At 38.2% G+C, this 19751-nt stretch overlaps 2 protein-coding genes across 11 annotated transcripts in view; both read left to right on the top strand.

The window, feature by feature from the left end:
• Positions 1-13335, top strand: part of cadps2 (Ca++-dependent secretion activator 2) — a 167886-nt gene extending 154551 nt beyond the window's left edge. For 5 of the 8 annotated variants that reach the window (XM_058766608.1, XM_058766611.1, XM_058766606.1 and 2 more), the window contains 9 exons: positions 798-953; positions 1037-1184; positions 2610-2624; positions 4319-4393; positions 4636-4719; positions 4841-4873; positions 9850-9957; positions 12136-12240; positions 12497-13335. In XM_058766608.1, the coding sequence (XP_058622591.1) occupies positions 798-953; positions 1037-1184; positions 2610-2624; positions 4319-4393; positions 4636-4719; positions 4841-4873; positions 9850-9957; positions 12136-12240; positions 12497-12667 (895 nt within the window). In that variant the 3' untranslated portion in view covers positions 12668-13335. Of the gene's footprint in view, positions 1-797; positions 954-1036; positions 1185-2609; positions 2625-4318; positions 4394-4635; positions 4720-4840; positions 4874-5128; positions 5318-9849; positions 9958-12135; positions 12241-12496 lie in introns of those variants that run through there. The other 3 variants (XM_058766607.1, XR_009269303.1, XM_058766609.1) reach the window with 3 other exon arrangements.
• Positions 13336-16404: 3069 nt separating this feature from the next.
• fezf1 (FEZ family zinc finger 1) lies at positions 16405-19621 on the top strand. 3 transcript variants are annotated; one of them, XM_058767637.1, is made up of 4 exons: positions 16405-17505; positions 17586-17720; positions 18428-18576; positions 18731-19621. In XM_058767637.1, exons 1-4 carry the CDS (start codon positions 16750-16752, stop codon positions 18900-18902), a joined length of 1212 nt encoding a protein of 403 aa, XP_058623620.1. In that variant the 5' UTR covers positions 16405-16749; the 3' UTR covers positions 18903-19621. The 3 variants fall into 3 exon arrangements, with proteins under 3 accessions (XP_058623620.1, XP_058623621.1, XP_058623619.1); XM_058767636.1 differs by having other exon boundaries at positions 16410-17505; positions 18428-18560; XM_058767638.1 differs by lacking the exon at positions 17586-17720 and having other exon boundaries at positions 18428-18560.
• The last annotated feature ends 130 nt before the right edge of the window (positions 19622-19751 follow it).

Here is a 19751-nt window from a genome sequence, read left to right as displayed (position 1 = left end):
ATTATTATTAGAATATAATATTGCTATAATATAATAATTATAAAATATAATACTATTATAATTTATATATTAATTTGTCAGATGTGATATTTTATAAGTTGCATGCAATAACTTTGAAGATTCAAATAAATCTAAATTCAATAAATGCCTGAAACAAAGTAAATGTGAAAACATCTTAAGATTAATGATCAGGCCAGATATAATTCTTTACACTCTTTTTCTTTCTGCCATCATGTATTATATTTTTTATATATTTATATTTAGCACTTTTATTTTTGTATTTTGGTTATGTGCTTTTTATATATTTTTAATTCATATTTTAACAATGTAATATTTTTATATTTAGCATTTTTATTAATCATTAATAATCATCAATAATTTTTATATTTTAATTAATTTTTTTTCCTATTTAGCTTTAATTTACTTTTGAGTAATTTTAGTATCTCAACTTTTAAATTTCACATAATGAATTTTGTGATAATTTCTTACACTAGTTGTAGTCACGCACCAGAACACAAACATTATGTTAAATAGTTGAATAGTTCATGGCTATTCAAATAGTTAGAAATGCCACAAAATTCTTATAATATCATATGTTCATGGACATCAAGGACTGGTCTGTTTTGCATGACAGTGTCTGTTTACTTACTCTTGGCATTCATACCTTGATTTTACACGTTTCATTTTTTCATCTTTCCGTTTTAGTCTTGTAATGTATTTGCTGTGAAAAAAATGTTGAAATTTCTTGCTTTAAGATCAAGCATGAGCTAACGTGTCACCATTTCTGTCTTCCTCAGTAACGGCTCGGCCACATCAGAAGATCTATTCTGGAAGCTGGATGCTCTCCAGATGTTCGTGATGGACCTGCACTGGCCAGAGCCGGAGTTCGCCAAACATCTGGAGCAGAGGCTCAAACTGATGGCTAGTGATATGATGGAGGCCTGTGTCAAAAGGTCAGCAATTTAACGACTAATAATGGCATTCCCTTTAAAGACAGGGGCTTCATTTAACCGATTTCTCCATCTGTGATATCCAGGACCAAAGCTGCCTTTGATGCTAAAATGCAGAAGTCTTGCAAGTCAACTGATTTCCGCGTCCCCTTGTCTGTGTGCACAATGTTCAATGTTCTCATGGATGCCAAGAAGCAGTGCTCCAAGCTCTGTGTTCTTGACCAAGGCCAGGAGGTACGTCAACATCCTGTCAGGGTCTCTCTGAATGGACACATTCTTCTTCACCGTAGAAGATGTTTTTTATGAGACTTATGGTGTTCATAAAATCATCTCGTCTCTGTTCAATCGCCAGTTGGGAGGTGAAAACAAAATTAAGAACATTATATTGCATGACTCTAATCAGTTATTTGAATAGCTGTCAAACTGGCAAAGATCCTTTTATCAGTTTCTCCTTTTATACGGAAAACTTGCTTTTGAGTTGAACTAGCGCAGGTGTTATCGGTTGGTGTGAAGTGTTTTGTGCTTCCTTTCTGTAGGCTATATTATTACCTCCTCTTCTTCTGCCTAGAGATAAGTCTCGACCAGAAAGTCCTTATGCTCCAGAGGCCTTGAACAAACCACAGCCAAACTCGACACCCAGAGCTGCCATTTTAATTTCAAACAAGCCAAATCATTATACTGGCTTCTTCCACTTAGTCTAGATATCTAATTTCCTGTTTTTGTTTGAACATTTCACATAGAAGTTCATTAAAGAGTAGTTTCTTTCATCAAAAAAATTATTTAGCCCAGCTTAATGTGCAGAAACTACTTAAAGGTAGCCATTCAGCCATAACTGAAGTGAAATGACTTCAGTAAAAATGTTTCTTTCAAAACATTGCGGTTCTGTCAGCTTCTGACTGGAGAGCAAAAGATGTTCAGATTGTCCTTGAAAGCTTTACATTGCATTATAAGGATTCAGAGTAGAGTTTGGAGTCACTTAAGCTGTGTTCACACTAGAGACAAATCCAAATTGGTTTTTAAATCCAAATTAAATGTCGCAGTTCAATATGAGGTAAAAAATCAGACATAGTTATAGATATTGGACATTTTATATTATTTTACATGCACCGCGTAATGAACAATGAAGAAAACCTAAATTAAATCGAAATTGGCCATTCACACTGAGACACATTGCAGAAAATCTGACCGCATATTCAAATTGAGAATGTGGTTTAGATCGTGTTTAATCTATCTATCCTGCCATCCAGGCTACAAATAATTTTTACTCTGAATAAAGTTTACATTTGTGTACCTTATAGTTTACATTTGAGTACAAGGTTTCTATTTTCGTTTTGTATCCAGAATTAGTGATTCAGACATTAAAGTGACAGTTTGCTTGTTTTTTTTCCTTAATAAATGACTGTAAATCTCATGTCATATTCTTTCTTTAGAAATGAGCAAGTTCGTTAGATTTTGTGTTGTGTTTGTTTATTACCTAGTTTAATTTTAGCTAATTAATGATCAAAATTATGCTTAAGATGAGTTTTATTTATCTGTTGGCTGTCCGTTAACCAGCTCTGAGTTAAGTTTTCATTCAAATATTTTTCTTTCTTTCTTTTTGTTCTTTGTCTTTCTTTGACTCATCCCTGCATGGCCTGCACGTTATTGCATGAACCCAAGGTTGAGCAGCAGTGGGTAAGTGTCCCCTCTACCGTCTCCAGTCCATGTGAGCAGAGAAAGAATACATTGTGTGCAATTAACTCTTAAAAGGATAGTTCACCTTAAAATGAAATCTCTGTCATCATTTACTCATCTCGTTCCAAAATTGTATGACTTTCTTTCTTCTGTGGAACACAAAAGAAGTTATTTTGAAGGATGTTGGGAACCAAATAACATTGGTTTCCATTGTACGGACAAAAACTCACTAAAACATTTTCAAAATATCAAAAATTAGTGGAATCTCTTGTAAACACACAAGTGTAATTTGAATTTGAAATGATTTTGGTTTAAAAACGACACCCTCAAATTTGATCACTGCCATATGTCTTTCTCTCCTTCATATTAGTGCACATTTAGATGTATGAAAGCTTTTGAAATAGAAGTAAACTATTTGTTTTTGTAGTTGAGATCTCTCTCTCTCTTCTGAATTGTGCCGTCTTAGTTGATACTACTCTTTTCCAGTCCTAACAAAAAAACAGGTGCTAACTTCACAAAAAAAAAAAAAAGATGAATTTTCTCCAACAGTGACTCTTAAAGCATGTGGCCTTGTGCGGCGAGATAGTCGCACGGCTGCGAGAAACCGCCACTTACTTCTTAGTACTGGGTTAAAAGGTATTTCTCACCGCTCAACTGATTTTCCTTCACACGGGATTGAATTTAATGGCCATCAGTGCGTGTCGGCGTGTTTGTGAAAGACTTTATTTAAAAACAAAGAAAAGATTATTTTACCCGAGTTTGCCTGCCGCTTTATTTGGAAATACAAGGTTACGCTTTATAAGCCGCCATCACGCTGAAGTGACTCTGAAGTGGATGGCTACCAGATAAATGTTTTCAAAAGAAATTATTGTTCTTTTGGTGTTCACACACACGGCAAAGACCTCCCTATTTAATCGGCGCTAATGCAAAAAAAGAGCCCTCGCCGTTTAGCCGTATAAAAAGCAAACATGGAAGTGTTAATTGAGGTAAAAAGTCCTCAAGATTCTCCTATATTTATGAAAAAACTGCCATTTTGCGCGCAAAAAAAAAAAAAAAAAGGTGAAAAGAAAATTAGGGCTGCTGACAGTGACCTCTTAGCACCCTCAATTTGTCACCGATCTGCACGCATTGTTGATTGAAATTTTTAATTTGGGTGTCCTTTAGATTCGCCATGAATGGCCATTGTTGGCGGAGATGAACTCCTGCTTGCAGCGCATGCAGCAAAGGCATCTATTCAGCGCGGCCAAATGGATGCGCTCGCTCTCTCTCTCTCTCTCACACACCCCCCGAGCCCTCGCTTTCTCCTTCCTCCTTTCCCTCTCGCCTTTTTTTCCACAAAGTAGGTGAATAAGACTTATCAGACATGAAATGGCGGATTAATTGAATGTAGTGTGAGCCTTTGCTCGCCGCAGCTGGACGGGTTCTTTAGAAAAACACAAGGCTGCCCTAATTGTGGCCCGCACAAAAAGTATCCTTCAAATTCCTTTGCCCTAAACGAGAGCAGGAATGCCATTCACGGGCATAATGGGCCTAATAGCTGCTTAACTCAGCCCTATCACACGGGGAGGATTTTTCCCTCTGCCGAAATATGTCTTTGTGAGTGTGTTGTTCTTTTAGGATGCCTCGCGATCCATGCCTTTCCCATCGCGCCTGTTGTATTTGTTGATGTTTCTCCTCCTCTTCTTGTCCTACAGCAGCAGTACCACTCAAAAATCGATGTCCTGATCGATGAGGCCTTTAAGGAAATGATCTCCTCCTTGGTCTCAAAGGTACTCCCAACAGCCATTGTCTCGGCCTCTTTTGAGCCGCCACGTTTCACAACATTGAGATTTGGCTTTTGCCCATTCTTTTCAGCTGGCCTTCACGGCGAGCCGACTCGAAACGCACCAGTGTTTTGGGAAATGTTATATCCGTTGTATCAGCGAATGTTACTTTGTCCTAAATTGTTAATTGTTGCTTGTGCTAAAGGCGTATGCGCCTGTCACGCAAACATGCTTCTTTGTTTTCACAGTTTGCAGCTGTTCTGGATGGGGTGTTGTCCAAACTCTCACGATATGACGAGGGAACATTCTTCTCCTCCATCCTGTCTTTCACGGTGAGTATTTTCACGTTCATCCCACCCACACACCCCTTTCCGGGATCTCATTTCGTACTGAACATTTAATAAGCCGAAGACATTCAGCAGGTACTTTTCTTTTTTTTTTTTTTTTTTAAAGGTAAAAGCAGCGGCCAAATATGTGGACGTCCCAGTAAGTGTCATTTTGGACGTATAAATGCGCATGATGCCGGCATGCCCTGTGTGGATATTTTTGCATGTTGCTTTGCATTTGTGTGTGTGTTTTATTATTTACTTGGGGAAACAGATTCTCTATTCAGCTTTGCCAAGCCTTTCCATCTTGCTTTGTTTTTAATATTTAAAAAGGCTTAATGTGTATTATTTCATCATTACTTAACACAATTATATGTTTTTTTATCGTTTGCGGTTCATGGCCAAATGAAAGCAGGATTGGAGCGTCTATCAGAGCTGGCTGAGCAAGACTAATTAGCAACCCGATTGGCTTAAAATCAGTCTCACGATCTGCCACAGTGTTGACAATGGGCCGTCACAAGCAGAAAAAGATGCTAATGAATCACCAGGAACCAGGACTGTTCAGAGCGCAGACAGTGAGCAAGCAGAAAGAAACTAACACGGGGTGAGGGAAAGACTGAGTAATCACATGACCTCCTGATCTGAGACCACAGTATTACAGAAGGGCTTTCTGAATAAAAACATGAACAACAACTCATTCCAGTTAGTTCTGTGACTAATATCAGACTAGAGTTTGTGTTCATACATAGAGTACGCCACCGTTCAAAAATTTGAAGTCAGTAAAAAGCAATCTACCATGCTTATAAAGGTTGCATTTCTTCAATCAAAAATAGTATATATATATAATTTTTACTGTATTTTTTGACCATTAATCTGAATTCTTTGATGAATAGAATTTGAAATAAAATTTTATAATACATGCAGTGGCTCTAAAAAGGTATTTGAACACTTATGTCACACTTCAAAATGTAGAAATGTAATTTCATTAGATGATAAAGCAAAAATCTAAAAATACATATATATAAAACCTTTTCTCAAAACTAGCTCTTTTTGTCTCTTTTAACAGGAATTTTTTCTGTCTTGATTTTAGGAGGGGATCTGTGGAATAAAATTTAAACATTGTAAAATGTTCAACAGGGCTGAGAGAACTACACTTTTTTTGGCAGATGAAAGCATTATCAAATTAGCCAAAATATTTAATATACAAACACACAAGGGCTGGGAATGTTTGGATTTCTACAGAATTGGAACACCCGTTATTAACAGTTTTTCTGTGGCATTTTGTGAATGCAGAGTCCATGTGGGCATAAGTTTAATTAAAGAGTGATTTTAGTGGATGTATGTAGTCAGTTTGCTTCAAGTTCACACAGGTGTTCTGCGGAGTAACCACAGGTGGAGTTCATCACATTAACTACCAACACGTTCCACTAATACTTGACCACCAAAAAGTGTTCAAATAGTTGAATTAATTTTTTAATTTTTTTAATTGTAAAGTATTATACCTGTTTTGGTATTTTATCTAGTGCAATAACATTCATTCATACAGTATTTAAGTGTGACTTGCGTGTCTAAATGTTTTGTGTTGATTTTGAACAGTTTCTTTTGTTTTATCACTTGCAACTTAAAAAAACTTTAAAAGCTAAAAGGCATGCTATATTTCTTGAAAAATATTACACTTGATTTTATATTTGATCTAATGCAATAATATTCATACATATTTACCATATGTGTGACTTAAGTGTCTAAATTAATTTAGTCTTGATTTGAACAGTTTAACTGTTGTTTTATAATTTGCATCTTTGACTTGCAAGTCAAATATAGCAAGTGCTATATTTTGTGCTATATTTCTTTTTAAAAAATGCATTTGATTTGACATTTGATCTAATGCAAAAACATATTAGAAACATATTTACAGGTGTCTTAATACATTTAGTCTCTATTTTAAAGTTTGTTTTGTTTTTAAACTTGAAAAACTACTTTACTTCAAAAGTGTGCTTGCTATGTTTCTTTAAAAACATTACACTGTTTAAATATTTTCTATAATGCGATAACATTTAGACATATTTATGTGTGACTTAAGTGTATGAACTATTTCACTTCAGTTCTTAAATTTTAAGTATTTTTTTTGTTTTTGTTTAAAACAATGTCTATATGTGAAATATTATATGCGTAAACTACGCTTGTGCTATCCTTCTTTCAGATAAACGATTCTCGGTGTGATATTTTGTATTTATTGGTTTTTAGGCATAACTTGAGCGTCCAAATACTTTTTGGGGCCACTGTACAAAGCAAACCAACAAGATTAAGAACAGAAAAGTCAGTCAATCCCTACACATCCACACCCCATTGCTCCATCCGAGCTCTTGGCATTGATTCCCCGAGGTGTGCTGCGGGCGAACACCCCATCTCCCCCTCAAATTATAACATCACCTCCACCTTGCGCTTTTGTGCAGAAGGAACGCTGCTCCATGTAAGCCCCTTTCACAGTTCCCGCTGCAACCCGGAGAGGGAGGGACGAACATGGCTGTGGTCTGGCCTTTGGCACTGAACATTTCTGGGCTCTTGTCACGAAAGGTTAAGCTCCTCTGCTCCTTTGTGAAGGCTGCCATTCAAGCACCGGGGCTTTCTGGCGAGACGCCCTCCCGATAGCGCTCTGTTAACACACTCGTTCGCACATTCACACCCACGGCTCGAATCTGCGCTCGCATTAGCGCTACCACAACAAAGTATTTACTCAAAACTTGTACAAACGCACTTCACACGCTCTCTACTTCTACACCACACACACACGCTCCCACACACACCTGCACCTGGACAGTGAATGAGGCAGTGGCAGGAAGCCAGGCTAGCAGCTCTGTGTAATTACTGCGCATTTCGTCTCCCCTTCCCTTTCTCCTCTGTTTCCCATCCACGCCATTTATCCGCTCAGCTTAACCAGTCATTAACCTGGCCTTAATCGCACCGTCCCACACCTCTCCATTTATTCATTCACACAAGGCCCACACCCAACGGTCGTGGCATTGTCTGGCCTGACGGATCGGGCCTGTCCCTCGGTCCTCCGGTTGGATTTCGTACGAGAAGATCGTGTTTTGGTGTGCTTATCGGTCCATCGCAGGCTTTGTCGTCCTGTCAGAGAGATGGAAGGAAGGGCGTTGGGTTAAAAAGACCCCGTCTTGCTTCCACCCAAATGCCAAGTGCCATAAGTCAGAGATATTATATGCTTGGTTCTGCACAGGAAGTGGCAGCTTTCTTCCTTTCTTGATAATATATGTCTGTGAAGACCGATATACACGATATGAAGTCCTCTTGAGATCCCAGTCATATTTGATCAACTGCAGTTTGTCTGGATATCAGCCGACTGTGGATGCGGTCACGAGGTTTTACTGAGTGTTGCTGTCCAATATTGGGGAATTGCTAACTATAATTAGTGGCGCTACTACATAACTCGTTTCAGTAGCGTGACAGTTTGCCGTTTTCAAAATGACGCAGTTTTTCCAGGAACAAGCTTGTTTTTACAACAAGTTGCATGTGCAAGTTTACAGCCAAGCGATGGGATAGTTCAAAACAAGATTGAATTCCTCATTTGAGTCCTTGTACAGAAGTCCATTGACTGCATTTGGCATCTTTTGTCGCAATTTTTTTTTCCAAGTTAAATCATCAGTGTGTTTGACTGCTTGAGTGTTTTCTGGTTTTATTCACATGTTTGTTTGTTTGTTTATTTAATCATTTTGTAAGAGATAAATCTGGTATATATCAAATGATATATTCATTGCCAATCAAAAGTTTGAGGCCATTAAGATTTTTTTTAAGGTTTTTGAAAGAAATCTCTTATATTCACCTAAGCTGCATTAAAAAAGCGTAATGCTGTGAAATATTATTACAATTTCAAATAACTATTTTCTATTTTAATATATTTTAAAACGCAATTTATTCCTGTGATTCAAAGCTGAATTTTCAACAGTCATTACTCCAGTCTTCAGTGTCACATGATCCTTTAGAAATCATTCTAATATATTGATTTGCTGCTTAAGAAACTTGTATTATCAGTGTTAAAAACATTTATGCTGCTTAACACAGTATTTTAGTGGAAACCATGATACATTTTTCAGGATTCTTTGTGGGGAAAAAGCTATTTTTTAGATAGATGCCTGTTTATTAAATTGTGAGTAGGTTGTATTTTGGAAAACCAGAGCTTCAGCACACTGCTACCTTGATTCTGTCATATGATCAACACACAAACTCACAGGAAGAGAGGCCTGACAAGGACAGGAGGCTGATGTTCGGGTGTCTCTTTGCTCTCTAGTAAAAAGGGGGTTTTCCAGCATTCAAGCCCTCAAGCTACATCAGCCCTTGAGTCATGGGTGGGAAACGTGTCACAGCAATTACAGCACTATTAGGACATTTTTTCCCCTGTTTTAACAGCCCCAGTGTGAATAGAAATGTTTTTCCACAGGTAAAAGGATTGCTTTTAACAGGGTATAAGTGTCGCTGGTGCTTTTTGGTACTTGTTTTTTTTTTTTTTTTTTTTTGTTTTTTCAAATAAGTTTACACGTGTTTTTTTTTTTTTTTTGAAGCATTTTCTCGAACATCATTCAGCAGGCAGAGATAGTGGTGGTGGCTGTCAGTGTTTTGGTATTTGTGTTTTAACTTGGTATTGGATTTGCTCACCTTGGCATGCAAAAAAATTACTTGAATTAAAGGTGTACTAAGTCTTTTGTACTTTGCATGTAATCATCAGCATATTTTCTAGCCAAATTTGCTTTGCATTAGTGCTGATTAATGGCGAATAATCACGATTAATTGCATTGAAAATAAGTTTGTGTTTACATATGTGTGTACTGTGTATATTTATATATTAATATACACACATACATGTATACACTTAAAAATATATGTAATATAAATATTTAATAAATATGAATATATATATATATATATATACATACATACATACATACATTTGTGTAACTATATATACATATAAATATACACAGTACACACGTTAAGTAAACAAACTTTTATTTTTGATGTGATTAATCGATTTGACAGTACTGCTTTGCATAAAAAAATTAAATGAAGACTCCAGATTAATAAATCTTATGACCAAACTGACTTTGAAACCGTCACTCTCAACAGAAACCTGGTATGGATCTAGCAGATACCTACATCACCTTTGTACGACAGAACCAGGATATTCTGCGCGACCGTGTGAATGACGAGATGTACATAGAGAAAATCTTTGACGTAAGTTCCTATGTCAATAAACACACTATAAATGAGATTCAGTTTAACTCCACTGCTTTGAGACACCGTAGCTAAAGAAATGTTTCATAATAAGTCTACAGATCAATGCAAAGCCAGCAGAATTACTTATAGCAAGTGTCATTCGTGCCAATGTATGTGAATGAACATCCAACGTCTCATTTTATTCCTGTTTTAATCTGTCTCAGTTCTTTTCCAACCGCATTCCCACCACATCTCCTCAGCTGTGGGTATTGTAAAGATGAGGCCGGGGGAGGTGAGAAGGGGTGGGGAAAGTTTTTGTAGGAAGAGGCAATGAGGCCTCACCAAGAGCACTCATCAGCCCACTGTGACCACTTCCAGTGCCTGAGCACTCACCCGGGGCTCCTGTTGACCTGTTTACTCTCAAACAACGTTGAGAGAGAGGTAGAAGGTGCAAACGCGTACGTCTCGCTCTTTAATTTTGTTTAGAACACACTGCTCATCCTTCCGAGCCACTTCAAGAGACAGTAGATCTATAGAACGGCACAAACACTGGAGAGGATGTACACACAACCCTCCCGCCCCTATAAATCCTGAGCAGATTGCCTTCGAAAACTTTCTATTCCGAGCCAGATTGGAGAGAAGCAGTGTTTGATGTCTTCTCTTGATTTATTAGACCTTTGCCGAGGCCGCCGATGGAGACAGGCAGATAGAGGTGCCCTGCACACCAGCAGCCCCTAATGTGTGTCACATGCTCACAGTCATGCACAGAGAGCGAGCTGAGAGAAGGGTCTCCGTGTGTCACCGCAGAAACTTCCTCATCAAGCTGCCTCAAGTCTTACGAATCCGTCTGTTTCAAAACATTTAATCTAATTCGCATCTCTGGATGGCTAAAAGTTTGGGCGTGAATATATTTGAGTGTTTCTTCTTAAGGATGAGCCGCTGTACCATTCAGTGCTGTGTTGCGAAGGCGCTCAAGGAAATAAGAAAATCAGTCGCTGCATGCCCTTGCAGGCTGCGGTGTGTTTGTCCGGGGCGCTAAATCACTGTGATTAGCGGAGCAATGAGGTTTGCACGGCAAGGGGCCGTGGCCCTCAGCCTGGTCACAGGTGTGGAGGCTGCCCTCCCCTGCCTCCCTAATGAACCAGAGAAGTGGACACTTAAGCGTGTGATTACCGATGGAGATTCGTCTGATATGAAGAAATGCATTGCCATTCTTTCACCTCCAACAATTAGGGCACAGTCATCTGTTTCCCAACCAGCCTAAGTGCTTCAATTAAGTGGCATCTCATCTTTCCGTTTTGCCCGCTTTTTGTTAACGGCAGGAGCGGACTTTGCTGATTATTGGTGTGCTGTTTGGATTCATTTACGCTCCCGTTGCAAATTTGTAAGCCTGATATTAAATTGCATGGGAAGCTCAATGAAAACAGTCCTAAGTGATGTATTTCACCAGTAAACACGATGCTGTGGTCTTATACGATGCAGTCTTACTTGTGCATGAAATCATATTCTAAGTGCCTGGACAATCTCAAGTCTTTTGTCGACGTGAACTAATGATTTCCGAAATGAAATTACGGCTGAATGCAAACACAAGCTGGTGTCAGAGGTTCTCATGCAAAACCGATTCACAGTCTGATCGCTGCTGATTAAAGATCCGGCTTCTTTCATATAAAAGACCAGTAATTATATAAGGTGTCCTTACGTGAAGTAATATGTGAACTGAAGGTGTTTGGAGTGCAAGGTGACCCCTTTATACACAGATTCAAGTGTTAGCCCTGTAATTAGTAGGTTTGATATCTTTAAGATTGTTATTATGTGCAAACGCGACCTCAAATGATACTTGGGGCAAGGGAAGATACTTGCTTGTAAGTTTAGTAATGAGAAATGAAGTAATGACTCTTAATGATTATTTAATACATTGAATAGGTAAAAAAAAAAAAAGGTTTTATGTGAAGCTTGAGGTATAATAAATTTTTTTTTTGAGGACCGCCAAATTCAGAGTGTGGATGTGAAATTTTCAAGGCGTAATCGAAGGAGAAAAACTCACATAAAGGGAACTTTTAACATTAACCAAAAGCTGCTTTTTCCTTCACGCCCCGTGTAGGTCACATCTTTTTATTTGCTTAAAGTACTGAGGGTTTTTTTGCATAACATTTATGTCCTCTTCAAGGTTTATCTCTCTCTTTCTCACATGCACAGCAATGGTACAACTCTTTGATGAAGGCGGTGTGCGCCTGGCTGACGGACAGGCTCGACCAGCAGCTGCATGTTTACCAACTCAAAACTCTCATCAAGATTGTCAAGGTAAAAAAAAGAATACAGCTTGAAGAAGTTTTTGTTTTTGAAACTCTCTTGATGCTAATTGACCATGACAAGAGTGTCAAGTTCAGCTTGGCTGCACAACGAATTCCATTACCATGAGAATGAGAGATTAATTAGTACACAAGTGCCATTTCAGGCGAATCCTGATGTACGAGAAGTCAAAAAGTAAAATCGACATTTCCTTAAACTATTTCATTGTTGTCCATGCTTGTTTTGGCTCTTTATTTTTGTTGTGCAGAAGTCGTACCGTGACTTCAGGCTGCAGGGCGTGCTGGACGGCACGTTGAACAACAAGAGCTACGAGACCGTTTACAACCGGCTCACTATCGAGGAAGCCACAGCGGCCGTGTCGGCCGCGGACGGTCTGCAGGGCATTACCATGAGGGACAGCGATGAAGAGGAGGGTTAACGTCCCACCTACTGGACGGTCATAAACTTGATACAAAGAGGTCGGATTCCAGCTCTCCTGATTGGAGCTCACGCTTCATGCTCCCCAGCCAGTGCTACACTGCCCTCTTGTCTAAGCCGATGTCACCATGCTTGTATAAAACTCTCATTGGCCACTTACAGACAGCTAAAGTGTCTCTGTCGTTCTGTATTTGATGTGCAGTGATACGGTGGCTCATCACAAGGCAAGCTCGGGAAGCATTTGTAGGCTCAAATTTACCCACAAAGAACCAGCCGATGATTTGTAGGTGTATCATAGACACGGTGTACCGGAGTAAAAACTAGAAATACAGAGCGTGAGGGAAGTAGTGTCTGCTTATGTGCTGTTTTTTTATTTTTGCATCAGCTTCGGATCCTCAGGCCAAATCTCCAGATATGGTGGATGAAATGCTAGTTGTTCACTGTTTATTCGATGAAGTCATGACACTGTTCCACTCAATAGCTATGAATTCACATTCAGATTCTTCTGTAGAAGTGTGTCATGTATAGTATGCTGTCAATGTCAAACTATGTTTCTGATGAAAGAAAATGTCACTGGATTTTAACAAGAGCTGTATATTTCTATTGTCTTTGTGCACCTGAGATTGCCCAGGTGTCTTAAATGTTACAATTAAAGTGTTTTTAATGTCACTTCTCTGGTCTTTTTATTTTATTTATTTATTTATTTTATGTTTTGCATGAAATTATATGACACACATGAAGGCTGAGTAGCCTATACATAAAACATTTAAAAAAAATCTTAAACAACATTATGCTTTTTAAAGAGCATTAAAAGAGATGTGTAGAATTTTTTATATTTATATTTTTATACGTTTTAAAGTATTTATCACATGCTAGATTGGTTTGTAATTAATGACATTTTAGGTGAGTGGAAACAAAAACTTTAAATGCAATTTTAGTTGATGTTTATTTACCAAAGAATTAGCAATACTGTTAAAACGCTTATTAATGCTTGAATGTGGTCTCCTTACATATTCGACATTTTTATTTGATTTAGATCTCGTTTCAGCCGCTATTAAAAATTATGCCAGTTGCTGGTCTCGGTATATGTTCTTTTCAGCATCACGTTAAATGGCCTTTATCTTTATTGTGCATTATATTAAACAAACAATTAAAAAAAATAAAGAAATGGAATTCTATTCATAGGAACGCATCACTAGAACGGCTTACCATTCAACGGCGTTAGCTCCATTATTTCTAGACGTCTACACTAAATAAGACTCGGGTCAAAATAATAGTATGAGTTCAAAATATTTTTAAATTCTAATTTTGCTGAATAAAACATGGCATTTAACTAATGTAACTTTACCATTTGCTGTTTAAGTTTGATATACAAGATGATTTCAACGTCGTCTCTTTTGAGGGTTTACTGTGATCATTTCGATTCAGCATTCTAGTCTAGAGACCTTGAAAAGATGATCTACTATTATTAGTTTTCACCTAAATATGGTTAAAAAATGTCAAGGCTTAAGTGTCAGAAATAAATCGCGACTGTGAGGCAATTTCTGTCATCGAATCAGTTGTATTTACTGAAATGCACTTTTTACTTAAAATGCAGCGAAAATAGATTATGGAAGTATATGCATGTCATCATTATTTACCAAGTCATATCAGATAGCTCTCTCAAAATCAGCCAAACCTGATATATATTTCTCATATTCAGATTACCGCCTGATTGAGCGTATTTTATATTGAAAACGGGCGCCGAAAAAAAAACAAAACCCATGACATTCTTGAAATACAAACATTAAGCAAAACGAAACAAATATTAAGATGCATTTGTGCCGTGATATCATTACAGAGGATTTGTTTGTTTTTTTCGTTTTGCCTTCGCCCAGCTGAAGAAATCTGAGGAGCAGCATATGACAACAGTGAGGCGACTGCTTATTATGTGAAAAAGCTCCAAATTGCAGGTTATTCGACACCCATCTGCTTCCAATTGAACAGCAGTCAAAATTAGCAATGTTCTAAAGTCGCCCTGAAAACACAAACATTATCATATTAGCGCATTTATCTTACTGCTGAGCGTCAATAGCCATTAAATAAAAAAAAAATCCGGTAGGCTACAAAGTAGTATGTATATTTGAGAATAAATAATAAACATACACATATTTTAAAGCCACGATAGGCTATGTCATCGACGCGCTCATTTTCCATATATGTTACCTTATGAACAGAATAATCCTTCACGAAAAAAAAAGTCTTCGCATCGAATCAGTGTCAATTGTACTTCACACCGAGCTGCCACTTTTCATTTCTGCTTTTTCTCGCGGACTGACTGTAACGCTCGCGACTCTCTCTCACTCTCTCATGGCATGATCTCAGCTCCTTGGAGGCGTTTTGCTGTTAATACCTCTCGTTTGGCGCACAATTCCCAGTTGAATGTCCTCACGAGTTTGCGTTTGGAAACGAAGGTCGTCTGATGCGAAATATAGCTTTTCATAATCGTTTTATCTGTGTGCGCGTGAGGTGGCGCGTGACGGAAAACCATGGAATGGTCGCGTGAAGTTTCACTAATGAGACGCGAAAGCACAACAAATAATTATTTTATTATATTTCACATTAAATTGTATGTAGACATAATAGGGGAACTATCTGTGAATTTTTTGTAGGCTAAATCAGATAACGGGTGCTGCTTGAATCCACCGCTTAAACACTATGAAGACTGGGAAGTGTTGTAACACGGGGTGAGGTGTAACACCAACAGTTTAACCAATTAAAATTAACTACAGGGGTAAAATTACGTTTATATGTGACCAACAGCCCCCTGAGGTGACATTATAAGACTTAGTATAAAAAAAAAAAAAGAAATGAACAGGACAATATGCCATTTGCCTGTGGATTTAAAATATATAGTAGGCCTATGGTTTACTGTTTAGGCTAGTTTACTTTAATACTGTTGTGGTTTTAGAGTTACATGCATTTGTTTAGATTTTTTATTTGCTGTTTCGAATTGAAATATGTCCTGTATATTTTCTGTTTTGAATTAAAATGTGTTTACCAAGCACATTTTATTACCACTATATTTATTCGTGCACAAAATGTTCATGTTTTTTATTTTTTTTTTCTGGTAGTTTTATATTTTGTAACAACAGTTTAGGGAAAAGTAGATTTGTAGACAAATTTGTAGAAGATCTTTTTTTTTTTTTTTTAAATGTAATTCAATTCTAGTTTATTTGTATAGCGCTTTTCATGATACAAATCGTAGCAAAACAGCTTTACAGAAAATTTAAGTTTCTATTTTAAAGTTTCTACATTAAATTAAGTCGTAGCTTATCAGTGGTGACTATGTCTAGTTGATGTCCATATGGCAGAAATGGAAATGCAAAATTCATATGAGATACTTAAATCGAAAAACAACAACAACAACAACAACAACAACAAAAACAGTTACAACCATTTAAACAAATCTTCTAAATCCAAATATCGCGTCCATGATGTCCACTCTGAGTTTAGTCTTAATTTGTGTTCGCTTTACTTCAGACGAAACGTTTCACTCATGAATCTAAATAAAGTTGTTATAAAATCGCCTTCCACTCCAACCAAAAAACCGCGTGAGAATGCGGTTTCAAATCAGGTAATTCAGGAGTTTTCATATGTCAAATGTTGACAAACATGATGCATACGCGCGAGGTGCAATGATGTCACAGCTAGGCGCGAGGGGACCGTAGATTCGCCCAGCGCTTTACAGTGCTAATAAAGAGCACCTTCTTGAGTTAGTCACCCACAGCAGTGTGTAGGACAAGTGCAGGGAGAGAGAGAGGAAAAAAAGCCGCTGTAGTGATTGATATAACTAAATCGAGCATCTGGGCTGCTTTACGCGTCTTTGACGTGCGCGCGTGGTGAGCCCTGAGTTGCGCTATTGACAAAACACTCTTTATTGAGCAATCCGGGGCGGACATAAGTGCTGATTGTCCGCAATTGACAAGCAGCGGAGCAGCCAGGGGGCCTTGGCGCTTGATGATGTCTTTTCTTGCGGGTCACTGAGAGGAATCAAACTTATCTACAAAAGGAGGACACAGGTACAGGTGCTGCGCTCAAGCCATGGACGGCGCGCTGTACCACTCTGCGGGAATATTCGGCGCCCCTTCGGCTTCGACGGGAGCAAGCATGATGGCGAGCTCCAAACCTCTCGCTTTTTCGATCGAAAGGATTATGGCCAGGACGCCCGAGCCAAAGTCGATACCGTTCCCCAACTTGCTCCACGCTCCCGCGGGGAAAGCGGAGCCCAAGCAGTCTCCCGCGCCGCTGCACTGCATGATCCCCCTCATGCCGCTCGCCTGCGAGCCACCTCATAAACTTCACGTCAATGGATTAGACCACCCTGACGCGTTTTCCTACAACGCGAGCGAGCTGCTGAGCATCGGCTTGAATTACAAGAACGAGCAACCAGACGCGACGCCATCGGCCATAGGACAGTACAAACTCTTCCGGCCGCGCGTCGTCAACCAGGCGTCGTTCCACGCCATGGGCGCCGCCGTCTGTTACCTGAACTGCGGGGAAAGCGCGTGTGCGCCTCACGCGGGTCTGGTGAACCTGCACCCCATGGCGTCGTACCTCCTCAACGCGCCGCTGCACGCGCGCCAGAAGAGCCTGTTCTCCTCGGAGAAGAGCAAACCGGACAGGTGTGCTCCTCCCGGCGCGTCTTTTAAGGAGCTTTCTCACTCTCACCTGCACCATTACATGAAGGAGAGCGCGCACATCTTATCGGAGAAGCTGTTCAAGAACTCCGCGGCCAAATTAAACGGCGGCTCTCCTCAAACCAAACCAAAGGTGTTCACCTGTGAAGTTTGTGGCAAGGTGAGACGAGCGAGATCGATCTTCTGTTTTAGCACAGCTTGCATCTTGCACTTTTTTTTAACGCGTTTTGCTATTTTCAGGTGTTCAACGCGCACTATAATTTAACGCGTCACATGCCGGTTCACACGGGCGCCAGACCGTTCGTCTGCAAAGTGTGCGGTAAAGGATTCAGACAAGCGAGCACTCTGTGCCGCCATAAAATCATCCACACTCAGGTAATCAGGATTTCACAAATAACTATTGAAATCATATTACTGCTGCTGGTGTAATATCTCAAAGCAATTTATTAACCTACACTGAAATAGCTGCGTAGAAACAATTTTCATTTGCTGATCAATTTGTTGCAAAGAAACGGCATTGAATTAAATGTGAAGTTTTGAAGTGCAAAAAAAATGAAATTGTAGCCTACTCTAGCAATAGGCTATTAGTTAAATTTTCATCTTTGAAAAATCAGTTTTTACAGTGTAGCCTATACTACTAATTTGCAATTCCTTCTATATTTAATTGGTAAATATAGTCCTATATGTGTGTATATATAATCAATGTCTTAATTGTGTTTTATATATATATATATATATAATGAAAATTACAATTCAGAATTTATAAATGTCTGCTTTATGCAATTTTCAAGCTTAGAAAATAAAATAATGCAATAAAAGGAGGCATGCTATTTTATATTTTCTCTCTCTATTAGAAGATTTATTTGTTATATTTTTATTCATGACGAGATAATGATTTAAAAATCTATAAAACTTAAAATAATTATATAACGGAAAAATGAACAATCCCTATTTATCTAATTATCAATAATCATAATAATGGTGAAATATAATTTCGGACTCGTTTATCAGTATTCCCTTTATTTTCAGTTAAGCTTCAGCTTTATTGTGTGTGATAACGTTTCTTCTCCATTTGTTTGCAGGAAAAACCGCATAAATGCAACCAATGTGGCAAAGCTTTCAACCGAAGTTCAACTCTCAACACTCACACACGAATTCACGCGGGATATAAACCCTTCATTTGTGAATTCTGCGGCAAAGGATTTCATCAGAAAGGTAGCTGTTCTAAAAGGTTTATTTTATATTTTATATAATTTTACATTTTCTATTCATGGTGTAAATTACACAAACAACAATATAGATACAAAGAATGATATAGATATATAGATAGATGTTTTTTGGGATTTGCTTCTCACATTTTTTTTTTTTTTTTTTTTTATTTCAAGGAAACTACAAAAACCACAAACTGACCCACAGCGGAGAAAAACAGTTCAAGTGCAATATCTGCAACAAAGCCTTCCACCAGGTGTACAACCTCACATTTCACATGCACACGCACAACGACAAGAAGCCTTTCACCTGTCCGACATGCGGCAAGGGTTTCTGCAGGAACTTTGATCTTAAGAAACATATTAGGAAACTGCACGACATTTCCACAGGACCCCACTCTCCATCGACACCCACTGCGAGCCTGGAGGCGCAGTAAAACTCCTCTGCGTCCCGGGGAAAAGAAAAAAAAACTAATCGCGCATGCAACGTTTTGTTTTTTAAATGTATTTTTCTTATGATTTGTATCATTTTGAGCGACCGTCATCTTTGTTGAAGCTCGTCTGTGAATGGTAGATTGATTCTTTTTACTCTCAGGGTAACGACAGTCTTATTTATTTGAAACTGTACTGTTGTCATTAACTTAAAGAGAGTAATCGAAACCTGTATATGGAACATTATTTCTCGTGACCGCTGTGTATTTTAAACCCCATTTTATATGTTTATTATTTATACAGTTCTTTGTATTAGGTATACTGTTTGCCAACTGTAAACGTTTTGTTAAATCAATGTGAATATATATGCAAGGTTTGTTGTAAATTTCCAATGACATCCAATCTGTCAAAAAGATTATAAAACGTATGATAAAGGGGGTAGGGAATCAAAATAAATAAAACATATCTTATGCTATTTTTTTTTCTTTGTGAGTGCAAGCAGACTGCTGTTTTTAAGACGCATGTTATAAAGAAGATTATCGGAAATAATAGATCGTATCTGAGAGATCGAGACTATATAAATAAGCCAAGGAAGAGTTTCAGCGTCCTTTCTTTCTTGTCGAGCAATATCCATATGCAATGACGGTTATGTCATATTTCAGTTTAATAAAATGTAAATGCCATAATCCGTATCAAATTCTAGTGCTCTTTCCTGGCACTAATAGAATTGCAGAAATCAGTAGGCTATCTGTAAAGATACTGTGCG

The sequence above is a fragment of the Onychostoma macrolepis genome, chromosome 25 (genome assembly GCF_012432095.1).
Source record: "Onychostoma macrolepis isolate SWU-2019 chromosome 25, ASM1243209v1, whole genome shotgun sequence".
NCBI lineage: Eukaryota > Metazoa > Chordata > Actinopteri > Cypriniformes > Cyprinidae > Onychostoma > Onychostoma macrolepis.
The sequence above is the reverse complement of the archived record's forward strand: the minus strand, read 5'-3'. Positions and strand labels throughout refer to the sequence as shown.